This window comes from Oncorhynchus mykiss, chromosome 19, assembly GCF_013265735.2.
Source record: "Oncorhynchus mykiss isolate Arlee chromosome 19, USDA_OmykA_1.1, whole genome shotgun sequence".
In the NCBI taxonomy this organism is placed as follows: domain Eukaryota; kingdom Metazoa; phylum Chordata; class Actinopteri; order Salmoniformes; family Salmonidae; genus Oncorhynchus; species Oncorhynchus mykiss.
The window spans coordinates 54803985-54824275 of record NC_048583.1 but is presented as its reverse complement, the minus strand read 5'-3'; the positions used below and the strand labels follow the sequence as shown (position 1 = coordinate 54824275).

The 20291-nt window shown below is 41.8% G+C and overlaps 2 protein-coding genes across 6 annotated transcripts in view; one reads left to right on the top strand and one right to left on the bottom strand.

The window, feature by feature from the left end:
* Positions 1-7425, top strand: part of LOC110498385 (interphotoreceptor matrix proteoglycan 1) — a 33643-nt gene extending 26218 nt beyond the window's left edge. For 2 of the 3 annotated variants that reach the window (XM_036955101.1, XM_036955100.1), the window contains 7 exons: positions 1338-1557; positions 2067-2277; positions 2574-2759; positions 2874-3063; positions 5718-5801; positions 6714-6782; positions 6893-7425. In XM_036955101.1, coding sequence (XP_036810996.1) covers positions 1338-1557; positions 2067-2277; positions 2574-2759; positions 2874-3063; positions 5718-5801; positions 6714-6782; positions 6893-7042 — 1110 coding nt within the window. In that variant the 3' untranslated portion in view covers positions 7043-7425. The other variant, XM_036955102.1, reaches the window with a different exon arrangement.
* Positions 7426-8320: 895 nt separating this feature from the next.
* Positions 8321-20291, bottom strand: part of LOC110498124 (unconventional myosin-VI) — a 98183-nt gene continuing 86212 nt past the window's right edge. For all 3 annotated transcript variants that reach the window (XM_036955105.1, XM_036955103.1, XM_036955104.1), the window contains 4 exons: positions 18491-18591; positions 15840-15971; positions 11203-11421; positions 8321-10927 (listed from right to left, as the gene is read on the bottom strand). In XM_036955105.1, the coding sequence (XP_036811000.1) occupies positions 10728-10927; positions 11203-11421; positions 15840-15971; positions 18491-18591 (652 nt within the window). In that variant the 3' untranslated portion in view covers positions 8321-10727. The remainder of the gene's footprint in view (positions 10928-11202; positions 11422-15839; positions 15972-18490; positions 18592-20291) is intronic.

Below are 20291 nucleotides of genomic sequence, written 5' to 3'. Positions count from 1 at the left end.
CAGCACGTTTTCTGGGGGCCTTACTACAGTATGGAGCATGGTGCTCTGCGAGGTGAATGAGGTTGTATGAGGCCCATAGGCTGTGTTTAGACAGGTAGCCCAATTCTGACATTTTTTTCACACTAATTTGTCTTTTGACCAATCACATCATATCTTTTCACATCAGATCAAAAGACAAATTATTGAGATAAAAAAGATCAGAATTGGGCTGCCTGTGTAGACTCAGCCATAGTGACCTGGCCCTGGTGATAAGTGAAGTAACCCAATCAGATACAGCTCTATAATGCCTCTTCTCTCTTGGTATACAGGCATTGAACAGCTGCGTTAATGCACCATCATGTTTCCTTCTCACAGTATTTGGTTTTCCTGTAGTTCTCGCTTGTCTAAATGCAGGTACCTTACTATTGAAGACGAGCGAGCAGCTATAATAATGATGCTCAGTCTATTATTCTTGCTGGCAGTCAAGGTCATTTTTATAATTGCCAATCAGAAACTTTCAATGGTCTCGGTAAATGGAGAGATGCCATAGATATGGCTAGAATAAAGAATTTGACAGATTTGAAGATTGTTCTGTGGATTTGAAAACGGTTGTATTGTTGGTTTTTGTATTTGTTTCATGGACAGATTTTTGTTGACAGATTTGTCGTCGTACAGGTCTCAATGGCCTGGCCTTATCGGTTTCTTACATTTTAACCTTTTCTCTTTTAACTTGGAACTAACTAACTTCTTACAGAAGGGATACTAACTAATGCATGGTTTTGTGCTACATTTAGTAATGTTGATCATTTCAAGCCTGTAATTTGCACGGTTTTATTGTGATGAATGAGATTATGTATGCATACATTTTAGCAGTAAAAAAATGTGCACTTCTGTTTAAATGACTCCAAACTCATAGTGAGAAGAGAGAGAAATATGGGAACCTTTTCATAAAACATGAATTTGAATTCAAATCTCTTCATTTGAATTTGTATACCCATATTAATTCACTAGTCCTTCATGGGGATGGCATTGGTGATGCTTTTAAGATGACTTTCATGTAAAATACTGTATGCCAAATTGGCGTACTCTGCCCCAAATTACCATAACAATGGCCATTGCATAGTTTTCTAATTTAAATGGTGTTTGCCATAATGATGTCCTGAGGACTACCATGCCAACCAATACCATTTCCCCCTTATAGCTAAAAGTGAATCAAATCAGATAGTTTTGAATGTCAACAGAATTACTAGTCAAATTACCGTGAGAGTGGAATCCCACATGTGAATGAAAGGGAAGTGCTGAAGCATCAAATGTGTGCAATATACCCATTCATTTAGTTAATCTCCCCTCTTTTCCAGCTTCTCCCATATCTGCAATCTAATTTGACAGGATTTAAGCAATTGGAAATCCTCAACTTCAGGAATGGTAGTGTTGTGGTGAACAGCAAGATGAAAGTAGAAAAAGATGTGCCACATAACTTGACACAGGCCGTTCACTGTGTGCTAGAAGACTTCTGCAACACTGCATCCAAACGACTAGACATTGAGATTGACAGTCGCTACCTGGACATAGAACCTGGTAAGCAATCTCTATATTGGCCTCAGAATGTTCTCACTGTCATAGACAGAAACAGCTCCTATCTAAATGATGGGGGCCCGGAGGATTAATTATACTTCTAGAATGCTCAATCTGGAAAGGCCAAAGTTATGCCACAGCAGCATAACTGCGTTGTCCTCTGCAGATGATGTCAAAAATCATTACTCTCTAGTCTCACAAGCACTTCCCTGGCAAAAACCTTATTACCTGCACCTTATTTAAAACAGACACCTTTATTCACATCAATCAACGTGCCCTCCAGTTTCTCCTTGGTCAGTGCTATCTGGGATCCTTGGGACGTCCCTACCCTAAACCCTAACCTTAATCGTTTAATTTCAACTTCAATGTGGGGTATGGACACCCCAACGATCTCGGATAACATAGGACCATTTCTCCTTTGCATGCGAGGACAATGAAGGACCAAATCGGGGAGAGAGAGAGGTGAACAGCACTTCATTAATGCTAATGAATTATCCTCTTACTCATTTCAGCTGACCAAGCAGATCCCTGCAAGTTCTTGGCCTGCAATGAGTTCTCCCAATGTGTGGTAAACAGTTGGACCCAGGAGGCCGAGTGTTTGTGTGACCCTGGCTACAGCACTACGGACGGTCTGCCCTGCCAGAGCATTTGTAACTTGGAGGAAGAATACTGCTTCAACGGGGGCCTTTGTGACATCATCCAGGGTCATGGAGCCACCTGCAGGTAGCCACGAGCTAACCGGCCAAACAGAAAGCTACGGTCCTCACTTTCCACCAACTGAAACACTAGCAACATAGCTCTTCTTGATGCTGTCTTGCACGAAAAAAAGATCTATGAAATTCTTCAAGAGCTCTTCGGATTCAACAATGCTCCAGCACGTGCCCCAGGGCTTTGTTGAATCTGAAAGGCATTTTTGACATATTGAGATATACTTTTTATTTGTTATTTTTTTTACTGTAGTAGAAGGAACTATAGCCAATGGGGTTGACACTAATCCTGTTTTCTCTCGAACATTTTAGATGTCCTGTAGGGAAATACTGGCACTATCACGGAGTGCGCTGCAATGAGCTGGTGTCACTGCCTGTAGATCCAGCCATTTTCATAGCCTGCCTGGTGGGAAGCCTCACCTTGGTTTGTGCCATCATAGGCATCTTGGTATTCATAAACAAGAAATGTTTCGGAAACCGAAAGACTGTGACTTTGGTGTAAGCAGGCCTTTTTTTTATAACCTTTTTAATTGTTTTAGAGTTTTGCTACAATAGCTAGTTGTTGTTTTATAGCTTGGTTGTTACGATCTTGTTATCTCCTTTGTGTTATAGGCATACAATTGCTCCCTATGCCTTTGAGAACACATTGAGAGTGAACCCTGTTTTTGAAAATGACGATGGCATCTTGACTCAAGTATCCAGCATAAGTACACCAGCACCCTCAAGTAGTGGTGCTGGTTCTTCTCAAACATCAGAGCAAGAAGCTTTTCGCGCTATTGAAAATATACATCTAAGTATTGAGGTAATCTGTATAGCTCAATTTGCCCCATATTCTAAACAAACTAATACCACTAATCCAAACCGTATGCAAACATCACCTAATGTTTACTAATTCCGCTTATGACAAATAATCATTTCGATTCACAAGAAACAACCTTCTATCCTGGCTATAGTAAGAACAGGGCTGACAAAACAAGAAAAATTACAGCTTCTTTGTGATTAAAAGTAAAGCTTTAATGAAGTAAAGTACTTACATAGGTTCTGTGGTACATCTTAAAAACTTCCAGAACAGATCACATAACAAAGGCTTAAAACACTCAGAGAGGACAATGCATTGCCTGAGGAAGACCAGTCGGCTGAAACATGGTGCGTTCTGAGTATTTCTAATATTATCTGTTCTGTTCTTTTTTGAAAATGCACCACAGGTAAATCACAGTACTTTTCTTCATTAAATCTTTATTTTTGAATCGCCAAAGAAGCTCTCCTTGCTTTTACTTCGAATGATCAGCTCTTCTGCGCTCATTTTCTTCTTTGGTTAGTTCCTTCAGCAAATTCTGAAGGAACACGTTTCTACTCCATAGCACAGTGAGGTATACTTTCATACCCTAAACCCATTCTATAGTATCATCATTATTCAGTATCCACGCAATTGGAATAACCCTCAATGATAATGTAGAGATTAAAATGTCTGACTGTCTATCAATTCCTAAAATCTATGTGTATGCATTTAAATTCCCCTGCACATAATTGACCAGATAATATATACACTGCTCAAAAAAATAAAGGGAACACTTAAACAACACAATGTAACTCCAAGTCAATCACACTTCTGTGAAATCAAACTGTCCACTTAGGAAGCAACATTGATTGACAATAGATTTCAAATGCTGTTGTGCAAATGGAATAGACAACAGGTGGAAATTATAGGCAATTAGCAAGACACCCCCAATAAAGGAGTGGTTCTGCAGGTGGCGACCGCAGACAAGTTCTCAGTTCCTATGCTTCCTGGCTGATGTTTTGGTCACTTTTGAATGCTGGCGGTGCTTTCACTCTAGTGGTAGCATGAGACGGAGTCTACAACCCACACAAGTGGCTCAGGTAGTGCAGCTCATCCAGGATGGCACATCAATGCGAGCTGTGGCAAGAAGGTTTGCTGTGTCTGTCAGCGTAGTGTCCAGAGCATGGAGGCGCTACCAGGAGACAGGCCAGTACATCAGGAGAGGAGGCCGTAGGAGGGCAACAACCCAGCAGCAGGACCGCTACCTCCGCCTTTGTGCAAGGAGGAGCAGGAGGAGCACTGCCAGAGCCCTGCAAAATGACCTCCAGCAGGCCACAAATGTGCATGTGTCTGCTCAAACGGTCAGAAACAGACTCCATGAGGGTGGTATGAGGGCCCGACGTCCACAGGTGGGGGTTGTGCTTACAGCCCAACACCGTGCAGGACGTTTGGCATTTGCCAGAGAACACCAAGATTGTCAAATTCGCCACTGGTGCCCTGTGCTCTTCACAGATGAAAGCAGGTTCACACTGAGCACACGTGACAGAGTCTGGAGACACCGTGGAGAACGTTCTGCTGCCTGCAACATCCTCCAGCATAACCGGTTTGGCGGTGGGTCAATCATGGTGTGGGGTGGCATTTCTTTGGGGGGCTCGCCAGAGGTAGCCTGACTGCCATTAGGTACCGAGATGAGATCCTCAGACCCCTTGTGAGACCATATGCTGATGCGGTTGGCCCTGGGTTCCTCCTAATGCAAGACCATGCTAGACCTTATGTGGCTGGAGTGTGTCAGCAGTTCCTGCAAGAGGAAGGCATTGATGCTATGGACTGGCCCGCCCGTTCCCCAGACCTGAATCCAAATGAGCACATCTGGGACATCATGTTTCGCTCCATCCACCAACGCCACGTTGCACCACAGACTGTCCAGTAGTTGGCAGATGCTTTAGTCCAGGTCTGGGAGGAGATCCCTCAGGAGACCATCCGCCACCTCATCAGGAGCATGTCCAGGCGTTGAAGGGAGGTCAAACAGGCACGTGGAGGCCACACACACTACTGAGCCTCATTTTGACTTGTTTTAAGGACATTACATCAAAGTTGGATCAGCCTGTAGTGTGGTTTTCCACTTTAATTTTGAGTGCGACTCCAAATCCAGACCTCCATGGGTTGATCAATTTGATTTCCATTGATAAGTTGTGTGTGATTTTGTTGTCAGCACATTCAACTATATAAAGAAAAAAGTATTTAATATGAATATTTCATTCATTCAGATCTAGGATGTGTTATTTTAGTGTTCCCTTTATTTTTTTGAGCAGTGTATTGTATTAAAGTGATTTTCTGTAGAGATTCATAGTGGTGAGTCGTGATCGATATACCTCAAAAGATCCTTGGTTAATTTGAGGTCAGACATTTGAAGACTATTACAGTAGATGACTGTCAACAGGATACTCCATGTCAAATCATGCTGGTGAATGAGTAATAGAACCTTGTAGATGTCCAGTCAAACTCATGATCTTCTCTGGAGCACTAATATTACCCAACCTTTACCCTCAATGATTTCTTCCCTTGAAATTATATTTAGTGCCAAACGCATGCCTGCATACCCCTTTAATACGCTTCTAGTGTGTTCCTTGTGACCCATGAACAGTGTAAAGCTGTGTTTATCTGATACTTTTCCCCAGATCCCCAGACAGCTCTACACAACCAGACCCGACAAGCTAGTCTCTGAAATGGTAGATTTCCATCACTGTATACCACACAACGAGGTAGGGGCGAAAATTCTGATCTTGGGCTCAGTTTGAATGTGTCATATTGTCTAAGGGTAGACGCAGGGTTGGGTAGGTTAAATTCTAAATGTAATCCATTGCAGTTACTTGCTACCTTGTCCAAAATTGTAACCTTTAACGTAAAAGTAATCCAAGAAGCAATCATATCATTTTTCAAAATGATCTAATCTGATTACAATATTTCTTTCTGGTAACACAACTGATTTCATCGACTGTTTTTTTGTAATCACATTCCATGTAATCAGTTACTACCCAACCCTGCGTAGACCTCAGTTGTCCAATATGTTTATATATTGTATTAAATACTTTCTAGGAAAAGCATTTCAAAGCATTAGAAGGTAAGACATCAGTTGATAAAGGTTGATTCTGATTTACTACTTAACCCAAACCATAGTTTCTAATGCTGTTGAGCATGATTATGATTTAGAAAATGATTTAGAAAATGTCAAAGTAAATCACTGGCAGTGACATTGTCAATCTAACATGAGCATAATTACTTATTAATAGGAATAAAAATGATAATTGCAATATCACTGCATGCTAAAATGAAATTATTCAAATGAGTGTGTGCAAGATAACCTATAAACATTCATAACATGTATTGTTTGTAATATAGTTAAATAATATGTAATTAATCTGGACGCTATAATCAGCAGCTTGAAAGTCATTAAGGGATAATTTCACAACATTTAGCACTTATTAATCTTTTTTAAAGTGGGTGTCAATAATGACATACCGGTAAGTATGTACTGTTTAACTATTTTAATTGCATTATATTTATATAATTTACTACTGTTTAGGGTATATTTCATGTGTCAATATGATTACAAATGTTACGTGCAATTTCTGACATAAAATAACATTTGATATACCCTTTTTTCCACTTTTCAGACGTGGCGACCACCAAATGAGTACCGAACCTGTTGCCTGTCAAGGGCATCAGAAAACGAATGCTTTGAGGTAACTGTTCTTTGATGGCTAATTTCTTGGCACCAAGATTCTTGGTTGCTTTGAACTTGAGCGGTATACTCAAAATATATCTTGTCTCTTGGAAATTCACGTCATGGCAGTGGACTCATCAATTACTGGAATTACTGCATACATTACATGGAGAAGTGTACCTAGGATTGGATGTTACTGGAATTACTGCATACATGGAGAAGTGTTCCATGGAATTGGATGTTACTGGAATTACTGCATACATGGAGAAGTGTACCTAGGATTGGATGCATATTGCAGACGGCGTGTGGATATTACATGCTGGACTAGAAGGTTGTGTTAAGGTGTACCCATCTATTTATACACAGAGTACTTTCCTAACATTGAGTTGCACCCACCCCTTTTTGCCATCAGAACAGCCTCAATTCGTCGGGGCATGGACTCTTCAAGGTGTCGAAGGCAATCCATAGGGATGCTGGCCCATGTTGACTCCAATGCTTCCCACAGTTGTCTCAAGTTGACTGAATGTCCTTTAGGTTGTGGACCATTCTTGATACACACAGGAAACTAATGAGCTTGAAAAACCCAGCAGCATTGAAGTTCTTGACACAAACTGGCTCGCCTGAAACCTACTACCATACCCTGTTCAAAGGCACTTAAATATTTTGTCTTGCCCATTCACCCTCTGAATGGCACACACACATTCACAATTCGTCTCAAGGCTTGAAAATCCTTTTTAACCTGTCTCCTCCCCTTCATCTACACCGATTGAAGTGGATTTAACAATTGCCATCAATTTGGAATCATAGTGTTCACCTGGATTCACCTGGTCAGTCTAGGTCATGGAGAGAGCAGATGTTCGTAATGTTTTGTATATTCAGTGTATATTGAAGGCTAGGAATGTTTTTCAGATACTGTATATCCTTGACAAAGGGTGTTTTTCTTTCCTCACAATGAGGTATTTATTTACAGATTGATACACATGGTGGTATTATGACCTTAGATAAGATATTGCTTTAATGTTATTCTAACCTTTGTTCAGTGTCCCAAAAAATAAAATGAATGTAAATGTTAACGCTTTTAACTTCATTCATGTTGTTTAAAGCAATACTCCTGTGTATTATTTTAGCATAGTGTTGTGTAGATGCAAAATGTAGCAATACATCAGTGTGGAGAAAGTCAGTACTACAGTATACTGCTGTACGACACATTTCCACCAATCACATGTGTTTTGAGTACAAGATCAAAAACACACTTGGTGGCTTTCCCCCCCCACCCTTTTACATTTAATATTGAAAAATAAAGTATTTTCCTACAATATCTTAATTTGTGGGGGTCAATTGGTTATTTCATTAAATTGCTCACAATCAAAATGTATTTCAATGAATTTTCCATCAACATTGTCAAAGGATTGTTATTTTATGATGATGATTATTAGAATATCCATTCAAAGTCTTTGGCTCTTTACTGCTCTTCACTTGGACCAAACAAACAGTCATCAGCCATTTAGGAAGTACAAATAGAAGTAGTCTTGCTATTAATTACAGAATACACAATGATAAAAGGTACACTACATTTATTTCCTATATTGCAGTGCAACAATCAGCATACAATAGAAGTTAAATCTGAAATGGAAAAATAGCTACAAAGATTACACTGAGGAACGTGTAATGTCAACATTATTTCACTATACAGAAAATAAACAAGGATATCACTCTCATTATTAAATTGTTAATAAATGATAACTGCTGGTCCACAATGAGATGACGGACTCATAAGTCAAATACCAGCAAATGGAGTCAAATAATCTAGATATCAAACCTGAAGGACAAAATAACACAATCACACTTACAAACGTTACAAACTTTCAACATGGTTATAGATGGATTAGCAGCTAGCTGACATCATCACGAAAAAGATGTACGTGCGTTTCCATGGGCAGTCGTCAGCAGTTTTTATTGTGATTCTGGACGGCCAGATTGCTAGCAAGAATGACAAACTGCCATGTGTGAAATTGTAAGTGGCTCGTTTCATCTCGTTCTTGGGACCATGTCTTGTTTTGAGGTGTTTTGACTGATTTTAAGTCAATAATAACATGGCTAGAATTCGCTAGCTAGCTAAACAACAACTAACAATGTATTTGAGAGAGTGGTCATTGTGCACATTTATGTTTTCAATAAACATTGGAGATGAAATATAGCTTACATGTTGTCAACAATTTAAGCCAACAACGTCTGTTTCGCCCCATTGGCTGTGCATGTATCAGTTTTGTTGCTAAACCAACCCATCTATTAAAATAGTTTGACAATTGCATTTTATATTAGTGGTGAACAGAAAGCCCGTGGGAGTTCCCTCTATGAAAATACATTTACAAATGTCTACAAATCCAATGATTGAAAAAATGTATAAACTTCTTTTAAAGGTCCACTGCAGCGGTTTTTGTCTCACTATTGAAATAATTTCTGGGTAACAATTAGTACCTTACTGTAATTGTTTTCAATTAAAATGGTCAAAAAGGAACAAAAAAATAGCTTCTTAGCAAAGAGCAATTTTTAAGCAAGAATTTAGCTAGGACTGTCTGGGAGTGGTCTAAGTAGGGAGGAGAAAACGGACAATTTGCTGGCAGAGGTTTGGAACTCTTTCTTACTGGTCTATTAACTAATTCACCATTGAATGCCACATGTACATCCCATCAAAACAGGCAAAAATTTCAGGTGGTCTTTTCAAACATCTCTTACACATTATCAGAATTTTCACAGTATTATTCCAACCTCATATTGTATCTTCGAAATATGTATAAAACATGTCAAAATGTTTTTGACTACACTGGGCCTCAATGAGAAGTTATTAGATGAGAATATATTGTGTCACCATGGCCTACAAATATAGTGCTTGAGGTTTCTTTCCCCATGACATATTCATAGATAATAGGTAGACTCTACCACTGTGTGGCCTTCTCTGTCCCACTATTGTTTGTGGAGATATGTTCTGATGAAGGTTGGCTGCCGGGAAAGCTCAGCTATAATTAAATTACATTTGCATCTGACTGGATGTGTGCAGATACTTTTTCCTGTTTCTCCAACTGTGACAAAAAAATTAATAAAATAGAAGATATTCGGAAAGTGTATATTTTCACAGCACCCCAAAGAGGTTTGTGCTCCACTTAATCTATGAGAGTTGTGGGTTAACAATGACATGCATAATTCAGTATTAGCTAAAATTAAGATGTTATTGTAGATACAGTATAAAAAATACAAAGAAAGTGTAGTAACTAAATGTAACATGTCCCAGCACCACTGCAGCAACAAATAATCTGTTCTATTTGGACGATAATACTACTTATAACCTGCTTTATGCTGAAAAGGTAAACCCGAAATCCTAATTATACAACATAACATGTCGACACAATCAGTTATTCCCAGAGCCCATAAAGCCAAATACTTGTAACATTTATTCAATCAGATATTACAGTTCCAACAGTGCTTCGTTTTCATTTAGCAATGAAACAAGGAAGTGCAGCTTTGAGACGGGTCTCAATAATATCAAATAGTTTTAAGGCCTCGAAGTAAAGATTTCATTTAAACGTAGCCATTGCATGAAGACGGGATGTATATTGGTCTTTATTTTCACACAGCAAAATAAACAAAACCCACAAAAATCTACTTTTAAAAAACACAACAAAGAACTAAGTAAAACTTTGAAATGCCCTCAGTGAGATAACTAAGCGTTGACCAAGTTTGGGAAACGCTGGGCTATCTGTGCGCGTTTTGGTTTTAGCCCTAACATTACACAGTTGATTATTCGAATCAGCTGTGTAGTGCTTGGGCAAAAACCAAAACATGTACCCCTTTGTTTGGGAGACCCTGCATTAGCCTGAAAGGCTGCTATGATAGAGGGTGCTTCTGCTCTTTTCCCTTTATTTATTGCCTTCCTACTGAGCCTATGGACATGGGTGGTCCCTCTGGTTCACTGGAGGAGGTTCTGTAGCATGGCTGTGGCATACGTGGGCCTGGCCTGCTTGCTTTCGATGGCGTTTCGCAGGTATGTGATCCCGTCGCAGCGTTCCCAGATCTCCTCAAACTGCCGAGGCAGGATCTCAGCCCCTCTCTTCCGGGTCAGCCCGGTCTCTTCCAGGCTTAGCTCACACATCTCCATGTCATCTTTCCCTGAGGATGGAGGGAGGGAGAGAGATAGAGAGACACTGACAGTCAAAACAGGATTTAATAGGGTAGGGAGAATGCATACACAGAGAATATATATGATTGAATAGGGATATTTTCAGGACACACGCACAAAACCATCTACTTGACACACTCATAATTACTGACCAACTAAATGTAATAACTAAAACATGCACTAATACATACTGCGCTTAGAGTTTCAAACACATCAATGTACATATCCAGAAGATATCAAAGCTGATCCAGCTGGAGGGACCCACCTGCCACCAGCAGGATGGGCTGCTTGTCTGGGTGCAGTTCCAACTGCCTGGCAATCCAGGGCCCGTCAAAGTGGGCGTACCACCAGCCCTTCTTCTTGTTCTGGGGGTCCTTGTACTGGTCAGCAGGCCGGATGAAGGGAATGCGGAAGTATCGCTGCTGGCGGTTCATGGCCATCTCCTGCTGCTGGGTGGCCACGGCCGGGGCCGGATTCTGTTGGGCTGTATGTGGCGGGTTTGATGTCATTATACTGCCAGATATGACATTATGTGATTACATTTGGAATTAGGGGTGTTTTTGTTTCGTAAGAGGAGCAATCCTGTGTTGGTCCCGTGTGACTCAGTTGGTAGAGCATGGCACTTGCAACGCCAGTGTTGTGGGTTTGACTCCCACGGGGGACGAGTATGGAAAAAGAGTATGAAAATGTATGCACTCACTACTCTAAGTCGCTCTGGATAAGAGTGTCTGCTGAATGACTAAAATGTAACATTTTATACAGAGAAGAGTCCATTAATGTTTGAAGCAATTTCCTCTCTGAAGTTAAGACCATGACTGAGTTTGAAGGGGTGAATCTTTGGGTGGTGGAAGTAAGCAAAAACATGAAACTGAAAATATGAGACATCAAAGATGAGATAAAATACACAAACGCATGCCATGGGGGGGAAGCCAGGTAAGCTGCTTTACAAGGCAGACTTTCAAGAACTTGCTTCCTGAAGCCAAACCAAAGGCAAAGTAAATGGGACCTTCGAGAAAGCTTTCACATCAATAGAGACATATGCAAATACAGGGAAAGCAACTAAATCTGTCTGTTCCTGGGATGAAAAAGAAATGAAGGCCAAACAAAGGAGACTGTAGCTTTCATGTGCGTAAAGAATACATTTACTTTAAAAGTGTTTTTTGGGGTACGAGGTGAATGCATCATGCTTAGCTGGTTTCCGAGCCCGAGATGAATGCATCATGCTTGGCTGTTTTCAAATAAAATACAATTTTATTGGTCACATACTCATGGTTAGCAGATGTTATTGCGATTGCAGCGAAATGCTTACGCTTCTAGATCTGACAGTGCAGCAGTATCTAACAGGTAATGTCTAAAAATTCCACAGCAAAACCTAATATCTAACAAATTCCACAACAAAACCTAATGCACACAATCTAGTAAAGGAATGGGAGGAGAATATATAAGTATAAAATATATGGATGAGCAGTGACAGAGCAGTTAAGATATAATAGACAGTAAAGAACAGATAGTGAAGGATACAGTATATACATATGAGATGAGTAATGCGAGATATGTAAACATTCTTAAAGTGACATTATTAAAGTGACTAGTGTTCCATTTATTAAAGTGGCCAATGATATCAAGTCTGTAGGTAGGCAGCCGCCTCTCTGTGCTAGTGGTGGCTGTTTAACAATTTGATGGCCTTGAGATTGAAAAACATCTTCTCTCTCTCTGTCCCAGCTCTGATGCACCTATACTGACCTCGCCATCTGGATGGAAGCGGGGTGAACAAGCAGTGGCTCGGGTGGTTATTGTCGTTGATGATCTTTTTTGCCTTCCTGTGACATTGGGTGCTGTCGGTGTCTTGGAGGGCATGTAGTTTGCCCCGGTGATGCGTTGTGCAGACCGCACCATCCTCTGGAAAGCCCTGCGGTTGTGGGCGGTGCAGTTGCCGTACCAGGCGGTGATACAGCCCGACAGGATGCTCTCAATTGTGTACCTGTAAAAGTTAGTGAGGATTTTCGGTGACAAGCCACATTTTTTCTGCCTCCTGAGGTTGAAGAGGTGCTGCTGCGCCTTCTTCACCACGCTGTCTGTGTGGGTGGACGAGGAACTTAAAACTCTCCACCCTTTCCACTACTGTCCTGTCAATTTAGATAGATAGGGGGCTGCTCCCTCTGCTATTTCCTGAAGTCCACAATCATCTCTTTTGTTTTGCTGACATTGAGTGTGAGGTTATTTTCCTGACACCACACTCCGAGGGCCCTCACATCCTCCCTGTAGGCCGTCTCGTCGTTGTTGGTAATCAAACCTACCACTGTAGTGTCGTATGCAAACTTGATGATTCAGTTGGAGGCGTGCATGGCCATGCAGTCGTGGGTGAACAGGGAGTACAGGAGGGGGCTGAGAATGCACCCTTGTGGGGCCCCAGTGTTGAGTATTAGCGGAGTGGAGATGTTGTTTCCTACCTTCAGCACCTGGGGGCGGCCAATCAGGAAGTCCAGAACCCAGTTGCACAGGGCGGGGTCGAGACCTGGGGTCGATACCCAGGGTCTCAAGCTTAATGATGAGTTTGGAGGGTGTTGAATGCATCATGCCTGGCTGTTTTCCGGGTCCGAGGTGAACACAACATGCCTGGCTGGTTTCCGGGTCCGAGGTGAACACAACATGCCTGGCTGGTTTCCGGGTCCGAGGTGAACACATCATGCCTGGCTGGTTTCCGGGTTCGAGGTGAATACTTCATGCCTGGCTGGTTTCCGGGTTCGAGGTGAATACTTCATGCCTGGCTGGTTTCCGGGTCCGAGGTGAATACTTCATGCCTGGCTGGTTTCCGGGTTCGAGGTGAACCCTTCAAGCATGGCTGGTTTCTGGGTCCGAGGTGAACCCATCATGCCTGGCTGGTTTCCGGGTCCGAGGTGAACGCATCATGCCTGGCTGGTTTCCGGGTCTGAGGTGAACACATCATGCCTGGCTGGTTTCCGGGTCTGAGGTGAATACATCATGCTTGGCTGGTTGGCGCGAGTGGTCATGGTAGTGCACCACAAACCCGATGAGGCGTTGTGGCAGCTGAGTCTTATTGGACGGGAGCTACAGTAGGTTTTGGAGCCGGGCTTTTTAGAATACTAAGTGAATGTCTGAAAAGAACATGTGGGCTATTTATAAAATGTGCTTTTTCTTGCTTCTATTCCATGTTAATACGACAGGAACGCAAATGACTATTTCCCATTTTAAAAGTCAAGTAGTGTTACCATGATACCAGAATTTTGACTTTGATATGATTAAGTTTAAATATCACAATACTCGATACCATACTGATACCACAGCAAAAAAAAAAGAAGGCATATTAACCAAAGTGACAGAATGACACTTGATCCAGACAGATAACTCTTCTCCCCCTACAATTGCTGGGCATCTTTTCGATTCAATATCATTTCATTTGAAAAAGGTTAAATCAAAATGTTTTAGAGACTGTTGATTAATTAATGCATACATGGCTATGTAAATCATACACTCAATTTTACTTTGTTTTTTACCAATCTAACTACATAACAGTAATCATTTATTTGAATGGTAGATCTCTATTGATAAATTGGGTAAATCAAGGCCTATTCACAATACAGGTGAATGCATATTCAATAGTAGCCTGTGCATGCATTGAGTTACAGAGCTTGTTTTGGCTGATTTCATGGGGCTTCAGATGACAATCTGTTTCCCTTCCATTTGGGACTTGTGTTGTACTGATCAACATTTGCATAGAAATATCTTCTTTTAGAAAAGTGTCTCTTTAACCAGTAAGAACGTCATTGAGAGGGCCGGCCCGTCAGAGCCCTATTCACACACACAGTTGGTTCAATAGATAATCTTTGGAAGAAAGAGACTGATGAAGTGAATAAATAAAGTTTTGGTGGCAATCAGCTTTGAAATCAGCATATTTTGCGTTATGGTTTGCATATCATCACAAACAAAGTACTGATGTTCTAGTAAGGGAAGTTATCCTACAAAGCCGGAAGCTAACGGTATCTTCTTGCATTGTAACGTGTTCTAGCTGGTAAGGACATTGTTTTGCCAATAGTTTCAACAGTTCTACATGCCGTGTTGCATTATTCAAGTGTGTTCACTTCTGTGCAGCATGAGGGAGGAGCTAACATGATGCAGACTCCTAGCGCAGGCTAAGTGGAGCATGAGGGAGGAGCTAACATGATGCAGACTCCTAGCGCAGGCTAAGTGGAGCATGAGGGAGGAGCTAACATGATGCAGACTCCTAGCGCAGGCTAAGTGGAGCATGAGTGAGGAGCTAACATGATGCAGACACCCAGCGCAGGCTAAGTGGAGCATGAGGGAGGAGCTAACATGACGCAGACTCCTAGCGCAGGCTACGTGAAGCATGAGTGAGGAGCTAACATGATGCAGACACCCAGCACAGGCTAAGTGGAGCATGAGTGAGGAGCTAACATGATGCAGACTCCCAGCGCAGGCTAAGTGGAGCATTATGGAAGAGCTAACATGATGCAGACTCCCAGCGCAGGCTAAGTGGAGCATGAGTGAGGAGCTAACATGATGCGGCCTAGACTCCCAGCGCAGGCTAAGTGGAGCAGGCACGGTGCTTTTGACCTATAAGGGGGACATTGGCTGCTCTGATAGACAGACTTGATCTGTGAAACACATTTAACAAAAGTATTGTTTTACATATGTTCTAGTATTGAAAAAGTAGCGAAGTTTCGGGAATATCGTGCAGAAAGAAATAAAAAACAGATGAAAGAAACTGATCAAAAAGGATGCTACTGTAGAAAACTGGAGTCCTTAATGGACACAAATTGTGATAGCGGGGTTAAGCCAGAACGTGTTAATGTCTGAACACAATCCTGGGTTGAGGAGCGCAGTCTACAGTAGTAGCATCCCAGGACAGGGAATCTCACTCACCGTAGTCAGTGATAGATTTGGGGGCCCTCTGCTCAGCAGCTGTGTCACGTTTCTTGTTCTTGGATTTCCAGGCGTGGTAGACCTTGAGACGGCGATGGAACTCCTCCCTGCATGCCGCCAGCAGCTCAATATCTACACAGGGATGACAACAGTAAATTAAACATGCTTAAGGTTATAGGAGTAGGCCCTTCTCTTTTATGCCTCCATTAATGTAATTTCCATAAAACAAATATGGACTATTTTCTATACCACTTTTACCAATAAATTATATACTGAAAAAAAATATAGACGCAACATGTAAAGTGTTGGTCCCATGTTTCATGAGCAGAAATAAAAGATCCCATACATTTTCCATATGCCCAAAAGATTATTTCTCCAAAATGTTGTGCACAAATTTGTTTACATCCCTGTTAGTGAGCATTTCTCCTTTACCAAGCTAATCTATCCACCTGACAGGTTTGGCATATCAAGAAGCTGATTAAACAACATGATCATTATTACACAGGTGCACCTGTGTCTATACAATGCCACAGAGGTCTCAAGTTGGAGAATGTATAATTGGCATGCTGACCGCAGGAATATCCACCAGAGCTGTTTCCCAAGAATCAAATGTTAATTTCTCTACCATAAGCCACCTCGAACGTCATTTTAGAGAATTTGGCAATACCTCCAACAGGCCTCAACCTCAGACCATGTATAACCATGCCAGCCCAGGACAGCCACATCCGGCTTCTTTACCTGTGGGATCGTCTGAGACCAGCTACCCGGACAGCTGATGAAACTGTTGGTTGGCACAACCGAAGAATTTATGCACAAAACTGTCAGAAACTGTCTCACGGAAGCTCATCTGCATGCTCGTCACCTCACCAGGGTCTTGACCTGACTGTAGTTTGGCGTCAGTGGGCAAATGCTCACCTTCACTGGCATGCTGGAGAAGTGTGCTCTTCACAGATTAATCTCGGTTTCAACTGTACCGGGCAGATGGCAGACAGTGTGTACGGTGTCGACAGTGTGTACGGTGTTGCATTTTATCGATGGCAATTTGAATGCACAGAGATACCGTAACAAGATCCTGATGCCCATTGTGATGCTCTTCATCTGCCGCCATCACCTCATGTTTCAGCATGATAATGCACAGCCCCATGTCGCAAGGTCCCAGTTGGCCTGCATACTCAACAGACATGTCCCGCATTAAGCCTGTTTGGGATGCTCTGGATCGACCCATATGACAGCGTGTTCCAGTTCCTGCCATTATCCAGGAACTTCACATATACATTGAAGAGGAGTGGGACAACATTCCACAGGACACAATCAACAGCCTGATAAACGCTATGTGAAGGAGATGTGTCTCCACATGAGGCAAATGGTGGTCACACCAGATACTGACTGGTTTTCTGATCCACGGCACTATTTTTTTTTTTTACGGTATCTGTGACCAACATTAGCATATCTGCATTCCCAGTCATGTGAAATGAATAGATTGGGCCTAATTTATTTATTTCAATTGACTGATTTCCTTATATGAACTATAAGTCTTTGAAATTGTTGCATGAAGCGATTATATTTTTGTTCAGTATAATTTCTTTGAATCAAATGTGGAGTATTTTCTATACCTCCTTTACCAATAAAATGTTGGTTATATCGATATAGTTTGAACATTCACAACTGGCCCAATGGACAGTGAACAGGTAAGTCTACACTCACATACAGTCGTTGCAATGTTTTTTATAAAACAGATATATCAATATGGGAAAATGCAAATGATATCGACACAGATTTTCCATATCGGTGCCCATCACTAGGTACACATGTAAATAATATTCAAGGTAATACTCAAGTTTTAATCTGCACCGGTCAGGAAACGACAAACGTTCAAATTGGTGAGAGAAAGCTGCAACAGGATGGGTGTAAATAATTCAAAAGGGCCGTGGAGAACGTAACAAAATCGTTACAACCCTCCAGATTTAATTTCCATCACAATTAATGCATTAGACAATTAGCCAGTTTCCCATCCACTCATATAGGGAACTTCAGGGCTGTGAACTAAATTAATCGGGCTATTAGCAGAACTGTTGGTCCGGAGCGCTCCCTAACTGCCAGCTGGCCTATTCATCTGTTTACATGTGGATTCAGACAGACGGTAGGACTCTCCTCCATGTTTTACTACTGAAGCTGCTACAGAGAGCAAAACACTGTAATCCACCATAATGGTAATCATCTGCCACCGGACTGCATCCTTATTAACGTAGCAGCTGTGCGTACACTCTCCCGTCGGCCCTGGTCGACAGTTTCGCCCGGCTGCAATCTCCTCGAAATTACCCTTTGGCTGTCCCTGAAAACTATAGGAGAAATCACACCAAGTCAGGAAACTCAAGAGCGGGGCGAAAAGAAAGAAACATACCACACTTTTGGAGAGGTTACATTACTGAAAACACGGCCAGATGTTCAATTATTAACAACGGGGCTGAATTAATGATGGCGTGATTGATGGAGGTGCACAGAGCAGGATCAAGAATCTCCCCGAGAGCTCAACACCTTGCCTGTTTCTCCCAGGGCTTTTTCAGAGTAGCATAGCGAATGGATGGGGCCACATGCTGTTAGTAGCCCTTCAGGGCTGGTAGTGGTGAGAGGGGTTGGGGGGAAAGTCTTACCGCACGAGGTGTTGATGACGTCCCGCAGCTCAGCGTATTTCCACTTGCTCAGGTCGTACTTCTTCACGCCACCGGCTTTGAGTGCCTGCACCTGTGAACCCCTGCAGTCTCGGCAAGCAAGGGAGAGAAGAGAGGAAGTCAATTTAATTGTAATTGAACATCTGACAGGTCCAAGGAGTGGGACGTCTGGGAATCCCAGCTCGGATTGGCGCACCATAGTGCTGTGGTCATGTTCAGACACTAAACTACTGGTAACAATCAGAGAAGTTATCAAGTGCTAAGTTGGGGAAAAAAGGGGCAAATCTGTCTGAGGGTAGCCGGACTGCATGTATATGCCCATTTCACCCTATAACCTACTCCCTAGTCCCCACCCACTAGGGCTGTCCCCTACTAAAAAAAAGAGAAAGTCTGGTCAAAATGTTAAAATGTGTATCTTTCCATATGTGTTTTACTAAAATCAACTATAAATGCACTGAGCTCATTGTTTGACGAAATAAGACAAATAACTCAAGAGGGAGCCAGAAATCAAGATAACCTGACCATCCTCCCGCTCCTACTGGCTTTCGCAGGTTCTACTGTTTCTCTCCTGAAGTTGCTGGTAATACGCTACACGAGGAATCGGCAACCTTTCATGTGGAATTCCAATTTATCTTCCCATTTCTACCGATCCGCATGCCAGTTAGGGTTTTCATATCCACATTTTTGTGGAACAGTTTAATTTATAATAACGTCTTCGTATCTCAAAATCATTGTCATGTGGTTTATCAAAATTCTATCAAAATCTAAATGAAAATTATACAAACCTAAAAAGTAACTTATATTGTCATTTCCAACTACGTAAAAATAGCCTATAAAGTCAACAAATAAAAACATTGTAGCCTGCAGGGAAAAAATATCCTGATAAAAATAAATATTCTATAAATCACATTGGCTACATTGCAACAAACTTGAAACATTGTATCCATTAACTTGGCTCCCTCCAGAAGCCAGAGCTAGCAAACTTGCAACATTATAAAATATTCTGGGCCAGTGAGCTCGGGACAAAGACAGCTGTAGGCTATTTGCGCAAGGGATAAAAAGTAATTAGGTAGGCCTATGTTATGACATTTCCACTGGATCAGAGAGCTGGAAAGATTTATATGCCTACATTTGCAAGCGGGCCAGGTACCCTGTAGGCCTAATTCTATGCGTAGTCAGGTGCGTGTCCTTACTCAAAATTGACAGGAGTGCTCAAAACAAAAGACAGTGACTAAATTGACAAAATATGTAAGTGGAATTAAATAAACCAAAATGTTTCTCAAAAGTGTAGCATAGGTTGTGCACTCTACAAACAATGTGTCCACATCGACAGTGAGAACAGTAAAAGACTGGAATAATAATAAATTGAATGCCTTAACAGAAATAACCGTAAATAAACAAACATTGTAGAACAGAAATTATAGGAATGAATGGTAAATGTACTACTGGTGATATACGTAATGGAGAATTGATAGACACTAACTATTCACACAATAAAGTTATGAAAAAATGTATGTGCACAAATTTGCGTGAGCGCGCGCATTCTGGAGAGATGAAAATCTCAGCCACACTCCTCTTCTTTGACTGTGCCACTCCCGTGGCCTCCACAACGGATTAGTGTCGGCCTCCACAACGGATTAGTGTCGGCCTCCACAGCGGATTAGTGTCGGCCTCCACAACGGATTAGTGTCGGCCTCCACAACGGATTAGTGTCGGCCTCCACAACGGATTAGTGTCGGCCTCCACAACGGATTAGTCTCGGCCTCCACAACGGATTAGTCTC